This window comes from Barbus barbus (assembly GCF_936440315.1).
Source record: "Barbus barbus genome assembly, chromosome: 1".
NCBI lineage: Eukaryota > Metazoa > Chordata > Actinopteri > Cypriniformes > Cyprinidae > Barbus > Barbus barbus.
In genome coordinates this window covers 10,695,762-10,712,163 of record NC_136729.1, presented here as the reverse complement: position 1 = coordinate 10,712,163, position 16,402 = coordinate 10,695,762, and the positions used below count along the sequence as shown (strand labels likewise).

At 35.1% G+C, this 16,402-nt stretch overlaps 1 protein-coding gene across 2 annotated transcripts; it reads left to right on the top strand.

Annotated features, from left to right (window-relative positions):
- Window positions 1-8,345: 8,345 nt before the first annotated feature.
- Window positions 8,346-10,879, top strand: nitr5 (novel immune-type receptor 5). 2 transcript variants are annotated; one of them, XM_079435017.1, is made up of 6 exons: window positions 8,346-8,440; window positions 8,539-8,892; window positions 8,973-9,323; window positions 9,984-10,091; window positions 10,219-10,274; window positions 10,400-10,879. In XM_079435017.1, the coding sequence occupies exons 1-6, from the start codon at window positions 8,395-8,397 to the stop codon at window positions 10,514-10,516; spliced, it is 1,032 nt and encodes a 343-aa protein (XP_079291143.1). In that variant the 5' UTR covers window positions 8,346-8,394; the 3' UTR covers window positions 10,517-10,879. The 2 variants fall into 2 exon arrangements, with proteins under 2 accessions (XP_079291143.1, XP_079291144.1); XM_079435018.1 differs by having other exon boundaries at window positions 8,542-8,892; window positions 10,400-10,873.
- The last annotated feature ends 5,523 nt before the right edge of the window (window positions 10,880-16,402 follow it).

The following is a 16,402-nucleotide window of genomic DNA, read 5'->3' as shown; positions in this document are numbered from 1 at the left end:
AATTTACATTTTTAATTTACATTAGTATATAAATTGTATTTGTTTGAACAATGATAAATAGTGGGTACTAAATTTAATTTGACTAAATATTTGTTGAACCCACTCTCTAAATTCATGAAGTTACACCATTCCAGAAGCACAATCCCACAATGTAATGCACTCATTTTGACCTTCTGTTTCTAGTGTGTTTTTTTTTCTTCAAAATAATGTGCACTGATGAATCTTGCATTACAAATGGTCTGTTTTGATTAATGTTGACTAGATGTTTTAACAAAATTGTGAACTTTTTTAAATTTCCAAGATGACAACTTGACGCCATTAGCTGAAACAAGCAATATGATGAGGTCACGTGACAACAATGTAGCATATACTATTATAAGCTACCAGGTGATGGCAGTGAGGGATCACAAATAGAGAAACACAGACAGAGATATTTCTGTCTTGATTTCCAACATATTATGCTCTTCTAAAGTCACTTACATAATATTCTTTCATCAATAATAATTCAAAAGCTTTTATATAAAGATTTACAGTACATATAGTATCCCAGTAGAAAGATGTCATTTGGATTTATATGAATATTTGAACACAGTAGTTGTTTCATAACTCATTATCAATTTATAATATAATGTCTCTCAAAGGTTTAAAATCGTGAGTTTTTAGTCCAAATCTTGATCTAGAAGCCAAGCAGTTTCCCCTAAGAAATTCCATGTAGATCTTGTTTCCTTTTTTTTTTGCACCACTGATGTAATGATTTTTAGCAGCGACTGAACTGAATCCTCTGATAAATCGGCGATAGAAGTTGGCAAATCCCAGAAAATGTTGCAACCTCTTGACTGTGGATGGTAGTGGCCAATTCACAACTGCATTTACCTTGTTCTCATCCATAGCTACCCCCTCACGGCTTATCATGTAGCCCAGAAATGAAAGAGAAGTCACATGAAACTTGCACTTTTCAGCTTTGGCGTAAAGTTGATGTTCAATGAGGCGTTTGAGAATTGCCCTGACATCCTGGATATGTTTTTCGAGGGATTCTGAATAGACCAGAATAACATCAATGTAAACAATAACATTCCTGTTGAGCATGTCTCTGAAGACGTCATTGATAAACGACTGTTGGCTAGGATGAAGGGCATCACTCGATATTCATAGTGTCCAGTGATCGTAGAGAAAGCTGTTTTCCATTCGTCCCCAGAATAAGGATCCGAATAAGATTATACGCACTGCGTATAATCGGGATATAAATATAATACTTTACAAAACATTAAAGATTATATGAAAATTGAACACGTCTGTTAGAAGCACAAGTTGAACAAGGAAATGGGCAAGGACTTGTAAGCTCGGAGAGCCAATGCAATGATGCTATCTATAGTGCTTCCCCTCAGAGCAGAGGAAATGTTTCACAGAATCTAAGGTTGAGCATTGAAGGTCATTTGAAAATGTATGTCATTCTCTTCATTGTATGTGTTCTCTTTTATAAACCAAGTAAGTACAAGTCGTCGTCGTCGTGACGTATTGTCAAGCATGGTGACCCATACTCGAAATTGGTGCTCTGCGTTTAACCCATCCAAGTGCACACACACAGCAGTGAGTAGTGAACAAATGCACACACACACACACACACACACACCGTGAACACACACCCGGAGCAGTGGGCAGCCATGCTGCAGCGCCCGGGGAGCAATTGGGGGTTCGGTGCCTTGCTCAAGGGCACCTCAGTCGTGGTATTGAGGGTGGAGAGAGCGCTGGACATTCCCTCCCCCCACCTACAATTCCTGCCGGCCGGGGGCTCGAACTCGCAACCTTTCGATTACGAGTCCGACTCGCTAACCATTAGGCCACGACTTCCCCAAAACTACAATAGCAATGGTTTCATAAGTTTTATAGAGCTTTCTTTACTTTTCACTTTGTCGCCTATATGTCTGCACATTATTTTACAGCAATGCAATATTCTAGAAGTATTCTGCAGATGGAAAATGTAGCAGTTCAAGTGGGTGATGATGTGACATTTCACTGCTTTCACCCAAAAGACCAACTGAATAGAGTTATGTGGTTCAAACAGACTCTGGGAGAAAGACCTGTTCTTGTAGCCTCTTCATATCACCGGACTCAAGATAGTGTACTTTGTGATGATTTTAAAAAGTCAAAACGCTTTAAAGTAGATGCAGGGATTGGCTGCTTTAATCTGACTATTAAAAGAACTGTACAATCCGATTCAGCCACATATTATTGTGCTGTTTCTTTTTCTAACATTGTCTGCTTTGGAGCAGGAACTATAATCTAGCGCTTCGAGGTGAGTGGTAAACATTTCGATTAACCTTTTCTGAAATAAGTACAATTTTACAGTCTTAAATTCATTGCATTAGGTTCTAAATCCAACAAGATTCATATTCTGCAGCAGCTTCATCCTGGTATAACATCATCAGATGGAAATGTGACTCTACAATGTACAATCCAAAATGAACAAGAGAGTTGTGGAGGTGAGCAGAAAGTCTACTGGTTCAGACATGGCACAGGAAAATCTCATTCAGGAATCATTTACACTCAAGGAAGCTGTAAAAACAGCTTAGTGACTGTTTCGCCTACCAAGAGCTGTGTCTACAGTCTTTCTATGGGAAACATCAAGCCTTCTGATGCTGGGACGTACTACTGTGCTGTGGTCACATGTCGGGAAATTTTATTTGGACATGGAATTAATCTGGCTTCTGATGGTAAGTGTGTTAAAAACAACTTATAACAAGTTATATACATCCTAAGCAGCCATTTAATGGGCAACGACTCAGAATGACTTAATTCCATGTCACTTTTTGATAAGACAAAACCTGTCTATTTTTGACATATTACACTGTATATAACACAGAATACTGTAGCGTGCATAAAGTGTCATTGAAATTAAACATATCGTTGTTGATGCAAATCGCATGCTTCTTTAATTGCACACTGCATGTAGTTCAGGGACACAGCATGTGGTGCATTCAAGTTATTTGTTACTTTTTCAGATGAACATAAAGGCCAACACATGAAGATCTACATTCTGTTTAGCCTTGCAGCACTGCTGACCATAAGCTTCAGTAATATTCTATCAGTATATATCAGTAATATTCTACTTTTCGAAAGGTAACAGCTAACTTTAATGTATTTATGTATATAATACGTCATATAAAATACATTAAGATGAAAAATATGCAGTGTTTTGTATTATTCAGATCATTCATGTAATATTTATGGAATAAAATGAACACAATTCCTTTTAATCTATTTATGTATTATATTATATATTATATATATTATATTATATAATCTATTATATATAAAAATCATCTATTTTATCTTATAACAGGCAGCACATCTCAGCAAGTTTATGCTACAGATGATATAGTGTCAAGTGTACAGGTTTGTATTTCATTGAAAAAATGATATGTTAAATGTCAAGTGTTTAGACAAAGGTGGTGTAGATGATGTGCATACCTTAATGAAAATGTTTATTAATATATGTTTTTTTATTTTAGTACCACAGGACCTCTGATTTGAATTATGCTGCCTTAAAATTCACAAAGCAAAGCACAAGACAGCAGCGAGAAAAGAGGCAAAGACATACAGAATACTCTGGACTGAAATTAAAAAACTCTGTATTGTAATGTATATGCATAGTTGCTAATATTGTTTGCTAACCAGAGCCACTTTGAATACATTGTGATAAATCATAATTGTTATGTTATGTTCTAAATAAATATGGAACTTATAGGTTTACATTCAGATTTATTCTGTAAATAACCACAGACATCTGTGTCAATGTGCTTTAGTGTTGATATTGTACTGTATGTGAGTAAAGTGTTATTTGAGCAATATGCCATGTTTGTCTTATTTTTTCCAGAAAACAGAAACAGACCCCCAAGCTCTGTGTATTTCATTTTCATATACCATTGCAACATATTCGTTGATAAAAACACAAATTTGTGCTAGATTTTATTTATTTTGAATGTGAATGGTAACAGGATCTGATTAACATTTTATAAGATCAACATCACAAACCACAATGTTGTGCCACAGAAATTTAGCCCAGTTTACACACCTGTTCTGTGGTAAGATTTAATCAATTGCTCAAACTACACAAAAGAGCTTTAGACATTCTTCTCCCATTCAACATGCATAAGGCTGTCTGCAATAACTTTGGCCTATTTTACACCTACTCAGCCCACTCTCTCCCTCCTCACTCTGTGGCACAAGCTCTTTTCAAGATTAAAGTCAGAGACAGAAGAAAACATGACTCCCACCAGGAAAATCTCTTCATTAAATTAAAGTACAGAATGAAAGTAAGAGAAATCTAGTCAGGTTAAACATGTGAGTCAAACTAAAAGAGGGGCTGAGTGAGTGAATGACATCATATCCTGTGAGTGAGTGACAGGAAGAAACTGCTTAGTGTAGAGTAGAAACTGCTGAGGTGAACATCAGCGGATCAGCTTTGTATCTTGTACTGTATGCTTACAACTTTGATCAAAATACATCATTTGATTAATCCAGAATAATTTAGGCTTAAACGGAATAAATCTTGTGATCATTATTTTATTTAGGGTACAATTATTTTACATAATTGGTTATTTGTAATTTTTTTACACATGTGTCCCTGAACCATAAAAGCAGTCGTAAGGGTAAATGTTTTGAAAATTGAGATTAAACCACCTGAAAGATGAATAAATAAGCTTTCCATTGATGTATGGTTTGTTAGGATAGGACAATGTTTGGCCGAGATTGAAAATCTGCAATCTGAGGGTTCAAAAACAAAATAAATAAAAATATTGAGAAAATCATCTTTAAAGTTGTCCAAATTAAGTTCTTAGCAATGCATATTACTAATCAAAAATTAAGTTTTAATATATTTATGGTAGGAAATTTACAAAATATCTTCATGGAACGTGATCTTTACTTAATATCCTAATGATTTTTGGCATAAAAGAAAAATAGATAATTTTGGCCCATACAATATATTTTTGGCTATTGCTACAAACATAACCATGCTACTTAAGACTGGTTTTATGGTCCAGGGTCACATATTTTGTATTACTGTGTGTATGAATTTTAGATTTTTAGTTTGTTGGTTGTTATATTTATTATTTCTGTACTAGAAATATATAGAGCAATTGCTGCAATAATGTTATTTTGAATTGTCCCTGTGAAATAAACACACACATACAATTATAGTATGTTACAAATAAAACAAAAATGCAAACATACAAACATATATAAATGAAAATAAAACACCTAAGAAAATAAACAAAGTAAAATGGATCAACACCTTTGCTCTCAGTGTGAGCATGAACATACATCATGGTTTAAGTTGTTTCCACCCACAACACAAGACCCATTTATTTTTCTTCCTCAACACTTGCTGCATCAAAACCACAAAAAAAAATACTTACGCCAACCTTTGTCTTCACATCCCTTTCCATTACCAAAAACACAAATAGCCCGCCCTACTTAAAAAAAAAAAAGAATTACAAGAAGTCTCTGAGATCTTACTGGACAGTTTTACTTGTTACATATCACTAAAGACATTCCTGCGTGTGTATATAAGTGTGTATTTTTATACAAGTTAAACCACAAACTATGTATTTGAGTTGTTTACCCCTCATGTTGTGTTCTGGTCTTTTTCTTGAAAATACTAGTTAAAGTTATAACATTGGACTAAGACTTTGCTTGTTACTGTTCTCAGTAAAAATTACAGGCCTACAACAAATTGCTTGTAAATCTTTCATTTTAAAATATTATTACAAAATATTGAACTCAATCTTTTTATCAGCTTGTTTTCTTTCAATTAGCACAAGTTAGCACAAAAATGTAATTAAATTAGCACAATTGGTCTTAGGCCTCAATGATCTGAGCTCATACAAGTTTTTAAGTGAATTTTGCCAAAATTACTCACAAATTATGCTTATTTTTACTCAAAAACTGATGTGCATAAGATCAGATCAATGAAGGCTATGACCAATCAGTTCCAAAAAGAAATATAATTGCTAATTAAAATAAATTCAAAGAAAAGAAACTGGCAAAAAGATCGAATCCGAGATAAAATGACATACAAGCCGGGGCTGTGTGAACAGAAAACCAACTTAAGTAAAGAATTTCTAGCATAGCACAAGGGTTAAATACAAAATAAAATATGTGCAGTGCATACATTTCATCATAGTTCATCAATTAAATGTTAATGTAAATGTTAACATTTCTTCTCACTTATACTTATTCTGCTCCCCCTGCTGCTGAAAACAGGAAGAACTGAGCAGGAAGAGCAAACTAACGCATCCAAGTTAGAATGTTACACAACAGATATAAAATTGATTGTAAGGGCTTGATATTTTGTGGTTGTTTTGTTACCATTTTTTTGCCGCTTCAATAGAAATAGGTTCTGCTTTATATAGCAATGGAAAAAAAGACAAGACAGTTTCTATTTTATCACACCATTGACGCTGAAAGTTACAAACTATCTTCAATGAGGTAATATATGTATTATGTGTATGAAATATAATATATATCATAGTTAATATATATGTATGTATTTATAACATCTGACAAATGGGTAAGAATGTTACATTTTAATATTATTATTATTATTATTATGTGTTATTTAGCATTACAGTGGAAAACAGAGCAAACAGACCAGCAACCTAATTTATGAGGCCACAGTGCAGACTGTCGGTCTCAGTGTTGTGTTTGTGGTCCGTGCATGAAAGTGAAAACAGAATGGAAAGATCAAGCACCCTTCAGCCTTCAGTAGATCTCAATCTTAGTGGTCAAAAGTTTCCACACAGCGACTGATGTTGCTAAAAAAAAAGGTGTCAAAAGCAGTCACATGCATTTACAGCTTCTTAGACAATGCATCACGCCTGAGACTGAACTTCAAAGACCTTTGATTTAAAGTGTTACATTTGTTGTTACAGGACACTGCTCTAGTTAAACAAAGCTTTACAGTTACAATATAAAAATACAATATAACCTGCTCATACACACTAACCTCACCTTCTGATATGCATGATTATCAGCTCATTGTTTGTGTAAATTATAGCTTAGATGAACTTGTGATATGTCTGCCTATGGCAGGCCAAAAATAGACATGAATTACAAAAATTTGCATGAGTAAAGGGTTTTAATTTAAAGATATTTAATATATCATTTCCAGATATATGCAATATATAATTTCCAGATATATGCAATATATAATTTCCAAATTGCAAAAATACCTCTCATGCGGTTTCGTGTTCAGACAAACAGGTAATCGCATCTTAAACTCACACCATCGGTTAAATTAACATTGCTGTGTCGAGCTACATCGTAATGCTCACAAAACACAGTAAAGTTTTGATAGCACCATAGAGGGCCAGTGTTTCAAAATAACCTACTAATAGCTTAATGTTAAGTTAAAGTTGCTTAACGTTACACGAACTGTTATAAGAGATTTAAACATATTTATTATGCTACATGTATTTTAAAAAGTACTTTAACATTGAAAAAATCCCATACTTCACCTGTGGTTCATCAATAGCTAAGTTAAATAATAAAATTGATTAAATTCACAGACTAATTAAATATTTAAAAATATAATACAACAGAAAAATGTAGTATACTGTATTTAAAAAATACAAATACAAATTGCGTTTATTAATGATTAGTACAACTGCAGAATGGAGAGAAGGTGATGAAGGAAATATCAACATTGGCCCATTCATGGAAGCTAATCAAAGATGATCATAATGAATGTGATGTGCATTATAATAATATCACATTTCATTTATTAATTAGAACACTAAATATGGTGCATCAAAATATGATATTGCTTTTTGTGGTTGCAAATCAGCACAACATCCAAGAGTTGTGTAATTTCAGGACCATGGACAGGGATTTTCTGTGTCAAAGGTTACAGTACATTTTAATTTACATATGGCCTGAATCAAACTATTAATATTCAAAAAATAATAAACATTTGTTAGAGGATGACAATTAAATCTTGCCCAATTTAACTTTATTTGTCCATATAGTATGTACTTGTAACTATATTTAATAGTAAAATGTGGATACTTGAAAATTAAATGAAAATAAATAATCATTTAATTTTAATCAATAATTTTAGGCTGAAAACAAAATAAAAATAAAATGCACTTTTTGGGGGAAAAAGGTAAATACTTCATCCAGGAATATTCTACAAGGATCAATCTTTTTTGCCTACAGAAATATTTGTGTGGGTTGGAAGCACTGCACATAAAACTGTGTCAAGTTCAGGAAATGGGTGATGATTTGCTGACTAACAGAACCATGTGATCTTAAGGTATAAGTGTATATAACAGTTAACTCTGTGTGAGATGCTTTTTTTTAGCCTGAGCACAGAATGATCTGGATGACGATAAAATGGACAGAAAAGTTTGTGTGATGATCTTCGTCTTGTATGAAATCTGTAAGTGTCATTTCAATAATATTGACATAAATTTAACAAATAATGGCAATGCTTTTGTAAGGATCATCAGTATTTAAGCATTGTTTGTAATCTTTTAGCAGTTAAGGCAATATATGGAGACATTATACAACTGCACCCAGTTGTATCAGTATATGAAGGAGATCCTGTGGTTTTGTCCTGCTTCATTAAAACAAAACAATTAAGTATGGCATCATGGTACAAGCAAGTCACTGGAGAAGAACCACGTCTCATTGCTTCCTCACTTCTCCATTCATCAAAAAGTCAATTTCATGATGAATTTAACAGCAATCATTTTGATGCTATAAGAGGGACTGACAGTTATAATCTGACAATTGTGAATGCCTTACAATCAGATTCAGGCTCATACTATTGTGCTTTCTCTTTCTCTAATATAATTGAATTTGGAAATGGTACTCATCTGGTTATTAAAGGTAAGTCAGTGCATGTCACCTTCATGTTAAAGTGTTTATAATGATTATGGGGGAAAAATACAAAACATCATCCATTCTAGGAGCAGAAATCAGCAAACCCACAAGTCTAAAGTTGCCCAAGATTGAACTTGTTAAATCAGAGGTAAATGTGCCTCTGCAATGTTCAATCCAAAATGAGTTAGTGAGTGGTGGAGGTGAAAATCGTCTCTACTGGTTCAAACATGGATCAGGAGAATCTCCTCCAGGATTGATTTATGTTCATGGAAACACAAGTGATGGATGTGTAAGAAGCTCTGAAGCTGACTGTCTTTCACCGACCTGTGAGTACAACCTCCCAAAGAAACAGTTCAGCTCCTCACAAACGGGAATTTACTGTGCACTGGCCACATGTGGGGAGGCTTTATTTGGAAAAGGTTCTAAACTCAATCCTGGTAAGTGTGAGCATTTTATTATGTCTTTGTACTTGTATTTGGAAAGATTTTGAAAATACATTTTGGTAGAGTTGTACGGCAGACAATAATGTCTTGCAAAAAAATTGATGACTAAAAAACAGATAAGTAAATATTATAAATTCAGGTCACTTTTAAATATATATTCTTCTACAATGCTGAATAAAAATAAAAATAATATAATTTCAGGTCACCTATTGAAATTTTAATACAATATTGACAATGTGACTAATCATGGATATACAGTATATATATATATATATATATATATATGAAGAGTTCAGGTGCAAAAGCCTCAAAGTGCCATCTGAGCATTTTTACCAGGCTCCTATGTTTGGGTTCAGTAATTTTACTCTATTGGCAATGTAAAGGTCCTTTTCTATGCAATTAAAGTGAAATAACTGAACATCAATATAGAAGCCTGATAAAAATGCTAATTTTAGAAGAAAATTTCAGATAGTATTTAGAGGCTTTTGCATCTGAACTCTCTCTCTCTCTCTCTCTCTCTCTCTCTCTCTCTCTCTCTCTCTCTCTCTCTATATATATATATATATTTGGAGATTAAATTTTATTTAGTTTTGTTTTATCATTTTCCAAAATGCCTGTGTCATTTATTCACTTTTTTTATTTAATTTTTTTTAGACACCTTTGAGAATCAAAATATACTATTTTACATTCAAGTCGGGCTTGCAGCAATACTGGCAATAAGTTTTACCATCAATATTCTACTTTGTTGTTTGAGGAAATGTGGTAAGCATTAATATGAATGTAATTAATTTTTTTCTTAATCAAATTAACTGTAATATTAGTTTTAATATTAGTTTACTTTTTATCTATCCTCGGAATTCTCAAACTATTACATCTCTGTTTATAACAGGGAGAAAATCTCAGCAGATACAAACTACCGATGAAGATGATTTGTCAATAAATAAGGTAATTAAAAAAAAGATAGAAACAGACTTAAAGCCATTGATAAAGCATCCATAATGAGAAATTTGATAAACTTTTTAATAAAACTGTTTTAAAGATTAAAACAGTTTTTTCTCTCTCTCTTTTAGAACAGGGAAATGACTTACGCTACTGTCCAAATCTCCACCAAACACTCAAGAGTGAAGAGGGAGAACCATCAGGAGGATACACTATATTCTGGTTTAGCATGCCAACAGCAAAGCTGAAAATTACTTTATACAACCATATTTGTAGTAATTTATTTCTATTTCTCTGTCAACACATGTTTGTTTACATTTTATTCTCAACAAAGTATTCTTACGTAAGAAAATCTAATTTATTTAGATTTTTCTGGCATTAGTGTAGTGACATAAAACTGCAAAAGCAAACTATACAGAGTACAGACAATTTCATCATAAATGCTTGTTAAAAAACGTCATGAACTGCTCTGACTTTCCAATGACCCGCTATTGTCATGAATCATGTATTTTTGTACATATTTAATATTGTACATATGTTATATGTTATATAAAGCCATATATGTAAAAAAAAGAGAGAAATGCTTGCTCAGGAAAATAAAGATATAATACAACATTCTCACAAATTACTGTAGCAACAAACACCACAAGGCCACTTTCCTCAACACAGTTTTCAAAAAAGATATTGAAATAACAATGTCATGATACAATAATTTGATAATATTGGGCAGTATTTTACTACTGCAGCAAGTATTCGAAAAAAATAAATAAAAATAAGCCCCCTCCTTCCTCACTGCCATTATATTTATATCATTTTTAATGAAAACAATCTCATTTCAGATTTTTCTCTCTCTCTCTCTCACACACACACAAAAATGTTTTGTTGCACAATCAATAATTAATAAAAATAAATGTATATATATTTTTGATGATCATATATATATATTCAGAAACAAAAAGGGAATATTCTCCTTTAGGATGACCTTTAGTCCCATTGTACTGACTAAGGCTAAAACACTCATTACTTTCTGAGTGCACACATGCTTGTTCAGATTAAAGTGTCTATTTATAGTCTTGAGTGACCTTACCTATTAAAAAACAGTAAAACACCGTGCTAGTACATATCAATTTATTTTTTGAGAAGGAACAGTCCTAATCAGCTTTCAAAATTAGAAAAGTAAATGATCTAATTAAACAGATCTAAACTAACTGATCATGAACCAACATCCAAAAACCAGCAGGTGGCAGCAGTGGCTATATATCAGGGCAAGGGGCTACGTGACCTTAAAGTTACATTCCTTAGGTTTGCAGGTATCTATTTAGTTTATATCAATGCCAGATTTGTAGTATCTAGATAGAGATCAATATAGTATAAACTCTCTGATTTTGGAACATGTATATTGTAAGAATCTGAAGCGTATTTGGGTGAATACGGTGTGGCTAGATGGTGAAACATTGATGACATCATGACAGATACAATCTAACACAAGCTCATGGACAACTTTTGAAAAACAGAGCTGTGTAAAATACTCTTGAATGGTCTTGAAAAACAAGAATGCCTTATCCAGAAAATAACACATATCAAATCTTTGTTTATATTTTAGCAAACTGCATGATTCTTATCTGTGGTTTCAAGTGTGGTGTATGTAGAACTGTGTCAGGCCCAGGAAATGGCTGATAGCGCTAACTGAACAGAATCATGTGACAGTGCCATGCATCAAGCTGTACTGTATGTTATATAACATTACCTACATTTTGTTGAGCTTCTCCTCCCAGCCTGAAGAAGAAAATGTGAGCATTTCAACATATCTGACACCTTTGGTTAGCGAAGACAACTCTTTGTGTTTGTTGCTCGGAACTTTTCAGTCATACAGTGCTAAATTCTAAACTTCTTTGCATGAAAACACTTCCATTTTTATCTTTAATATGAAGGCTTCCTAATCAACCACTTCCCAGTTTATTCATGCTGAATACCTGTGAATGCATTCCTTGATCAAATATTGTTCCTCAAGATTTAGACAACTTGAACATCCAGAACACACACTTACTCTTTGTAATTGTCCTTACGGTGCTCCTGACATCAAATATTACCATCAGTATTCTTCTGTGTTGCATGAAGAGAAATGGTAAGTTTTTGTTTGAAATCATCTCTTGCTTCTATTGCTGTTTAACTCATGCGAGGGCTGACCATTGTCTCATTTATTACAGAGTCTATTAATGCAACAAAAAGCAAATATAAGCAAATCCAGACTACTGATGATGACGTGTCAATAACTGAGGTTTGTCAAATTAAACTCTCCAGATTTAAAACCACTTATGATTATCACTATAATCATCATATGGAACTAAAAACTATATTGTCTGGAATGCTTTTTTTCTTGTCGTACAAGGAAGAGGAAGTGAACTTTTGGTCTTCACCCTTCATCGTCAAATGCTTAAAGATTGAAAAGAAATACCAGCTTTAAGGACATATTCGAGTTTATTTGGGTTTGATAAATCAAGACCATGGCAAAACATTGTTGTATATTAGCTCATATTAATCATTAAAACTATAATTTTGTGTAATTCTGCCAATCATTTTTGATAAACAGAATAAATTCTGTTTGAGTAGTTAATGGACTGTACTTTATATATTTTAATGACTGAAAAACCAGTCACACTAAATATCATGCACAGTGTTGTATTGCAATAATTACATGATGTATAATCATTTCTGTTCATATAAACAGTAATGGCTATTACAATTGACTTTTTTTTTTACATTCCTTGACTCTCTAGTTGAATGCCTTTCTGATGTTAAAGCCTAGATGTCTTTACATTTTATTTCTTATTAGAGTAAAAAGAAAAAGAAAAAAGAAAGAGATCATTGTGTTTTGCCCTTCAGAAGCCCCTAAAACTTCTCACTTAAACTGGTGTTATATCTCCTTTTGTTAAATCACATTTGAAAAAACATTTATCCCATCCATTGCACACACAAACACCATGAACATACTCCTGGAGCAGTGGGCTGCTATTTTTGGCTGCGGAGCCCATGGAGCAGTTGGTTATTAGGTGCCTTACAGATTACAGATGGTTTCAAACTCTGGCCACAAGACTTCACTCCTGTTTTGGTGTAACCAGATTAAATAAATGAACAACAGAAGAGATCGAAAGCAGTGGCAGGATAGCAATATTCTTACACCACTAGGTGGCAGTAGATACCATGAGTTTAATACACATTGGGACGCAGGGCATGTTTCAGATATAGGCCTATCCGTTTGTATCGGAAGCAGGATGGGCTGTTGTGTTTACAAGTAAGACATGTTTACAAAGAGTAACGCTGTTTCACACTTACTCCAATTGCAGTGTGTATTTTTCCGTGCCTAAATTAACAGGTATATTTTTACTGTGCTGCACGTGCTTAAATACTTAGCACATTGTTCGTGGTCAAAATGAACACGGATTGAAATGAAAATGTAGCAATTTTACATCTATATCACAGGTCTATATTTAACAACCAACATATGACTTTCCGCTTGGGTAAAACAAGAACAACTTAATACAAATAACTTTAAGAAAATATTTGCCCAGTAAACTTGTAATTGCTGCCAAATTTAAACAAAAATCAAAGTGGTGTCAGACTCAGCAGTGATAAATTCATTGCACTGTATGTGTTTTTGACAAATTAAATGGATGATTTAAATATGTCGTTATAAAGATAATGATGGAAATGTTTCTACATTGTAGAAGATGTTTATCTAAAGCTCTGAATGTCACTGGTGTGATCTGAATACGCACTTTCATGAGACCGGGGCTCAATCTGACCGGTGTGTACAGAGATTGGTCCTGACTGATCTTTGCTTTGGCTCTTCTTGTGTTCAGAGGTTTCTGACCAAAACTAATGGCTGCATAATTCAGCGTGTCTTCATTCTTTGAGAGAGAAAATATGCTCCAATTATGAGAGTAAAAGGACATTTGAGATGGCATAAAATACACCAAAATCCTAGCATTTTTATATTTAAAACTTTTTATTAAAAAATTACTAAATGATAACACAGATTACTGTAAATGGAGTCAGTATTTCTACATTTAAGATCTAAAAATATATTTAAGAAGAAAATTATGTACTTGACTCTCTAGAGATGTAGGCACTTTGGAAAATTTAAGAAACACTCTTGTATAATAAATGGCCATCGTGTTATTTTTAGTCTGTCAATTTTTGTATTACTATAAGTTATTTTAGACAAAAATACTTACCTTTAGTCTGACTCCTGTATAGTTTTATTTCCAGAAAAACAACAATGGACAAAAATATGATGTTTGAAAATCCAAGAGCAAGAAGATTTGGGTTCATGTCATTTTCTGAAAAAAAGTGAATTTTAATTTCTTAGAATGTTTTTTATTTTTATTTAGTTTTATTTACATTTATTAGATCAGCTTGGCATCATGTATTACACTGTTAAAATAGCAGGATTTTGTGCTATGTATACTACTTGTTGCAAATAGTGGCAACTATCTGCACCTCAATATTGTAGTAAAAATGATTATTATAATTTATTTATAATTATAATTTAGATGTTAAATCCAAATACGCGTTATATATCTGAGGAAAAATACATTGTTGGTCTGCGCCACCTAGCGTGCAGGCGTGAATTAGCAGAAGGCGAAGATTCGTTTCGCGCTCGGTGTGAAAGCAACATTCGTGGGTGATTCACCTCTCTTTTTCCCATCGCGCTCAGTGTGGAAAGGCCTTAATGGGTGTGTTTTGGGGCATAACGTGCAATAAACCAATCAGAGTCTTGTTATGTTTAGATAGGACTCAATAACTACACCGTGTAGCTTCGTTTAGGCATTTTACTGAATACATTTACATTTATTCATTTAGCTGACGCTTTTATCCAAAGCGACTTACAATTGCTATATATATATATGACACGCCTCTGGAGCAACTAGGGGTTAAGCTTGAGAGCTGAGCCAGATCCTGCACGTGAGAGTCCTGAGCTCTCACGTGCAGGATCTGGCTCAGCTCTCAAGCAGTCCAGTGGTTGCTTTAGTTCGCGCCCAATCATGAGCAATGCAGGTGACACTCCCGTGGTGGAATGCTTGGATGCCCGGATGGTCAGGAGAGTTTGGTTGAGTGCATCACTGAAGCTTTTCCCCTCCTCCAGACAGGCTCGGATTCCATTTTTGAGAGTTTTATTCAGCCTTTCCACCCCTCCATTACTCTCTGGGTGATACACTGCCGTCCTGATGTGCTTAATGGACCGTACCGTGAGAAACTCTGAGAACTCTGCAGATGCAAATTGCGGCCCGTTATCCGTTGTGACAACACTGGGGAGGCCCCAGCGCCCAAAAAGGATGTCCAGGCGGTCGATGATGGAGTGTGCAGAGATGGAGCTCAGTTGAAAAACCTCTGGCCACTTCGAATGGAGATCGTGCACAACCAGCAGGTAGCGAGCGTGAGCAGGTGCCCCATGAAGTTCGCCACAGAGGTCAACCTGAATATGTTCCCAAGGTGAAGACGGCCAAGGAGTCGGGGTGAGAGGGGCTGTGGCAGGCTGACCAGTTTTCCCACTCAGGAGGCAGCAAGCACAATTACGTACCAGCTCCTCAACATCAGGATCTATGTGGGGCCACCACACTGTGTCACGGCAGCGCTGCTTCACCTTGACCACCCCCAGGTGCCCCTCATGCGCCATTTGTAGTACTCTGGACCTGAGACTCTCCGGAACGACCGCACGGTGGCCACGGGCCAGGCACACCGCCCCCCAGCAGGAGAGCTCGTTGCGGAAACGGTAATAGGGAAGCAGCCTGTCATCCACTTTGGCAGGCCAGCCGTCCTGGACGTAGGTACGGAGAGTTGTGAGGGCCTCATCAGCAGCTGAGGCCTGCTGCAGCTCCGCTAGAGTGACTACTGAACTGAGGGGCCCGTGCAGGATGTGGACCCAGTCTTCGTCGCTCTCTGCGTCTGCTGCCACCCCGCCCGTCTCCTTTGTCACTGACACAGCTCTAGACAGGAGGTCGGCCACCGTGTTGGCCCGCCAAGGCATAAACTCCAGACTGAAGTTGTACTGGTTTAGCCTGTAAGCCCACCTCAGCAGTCTCATGGGCCTGTGCCCTGAGCCTTGAGTCGCCAGCAGTGCCGTCAGTGCTTGG

Bases quoted from the DNA above. Each gene is read 5' to 3' on its own strand.
- nitr5 (XM_079435017.1), top strand. From the start codon at position 8,395: ATGGACAGAAAAGTTTGTGTGATGATCTTCGTCTTGTATGAAATCT. The intron at 8,893-8,972 runs GTAAGTCAGTGC...CATCCATTCTAG, and splicing joins TACTCATCTGGTTATTAAAG to GAGCAGAAATCAGCAAACCC. The intron at 9,324-9,983 runs GTAAGTGTGAGC...AATTTTTTTTAG, and splicing joins AGGTTCTAAACTCAATCCTG to ACACCTTTGAGAATCAAAAT.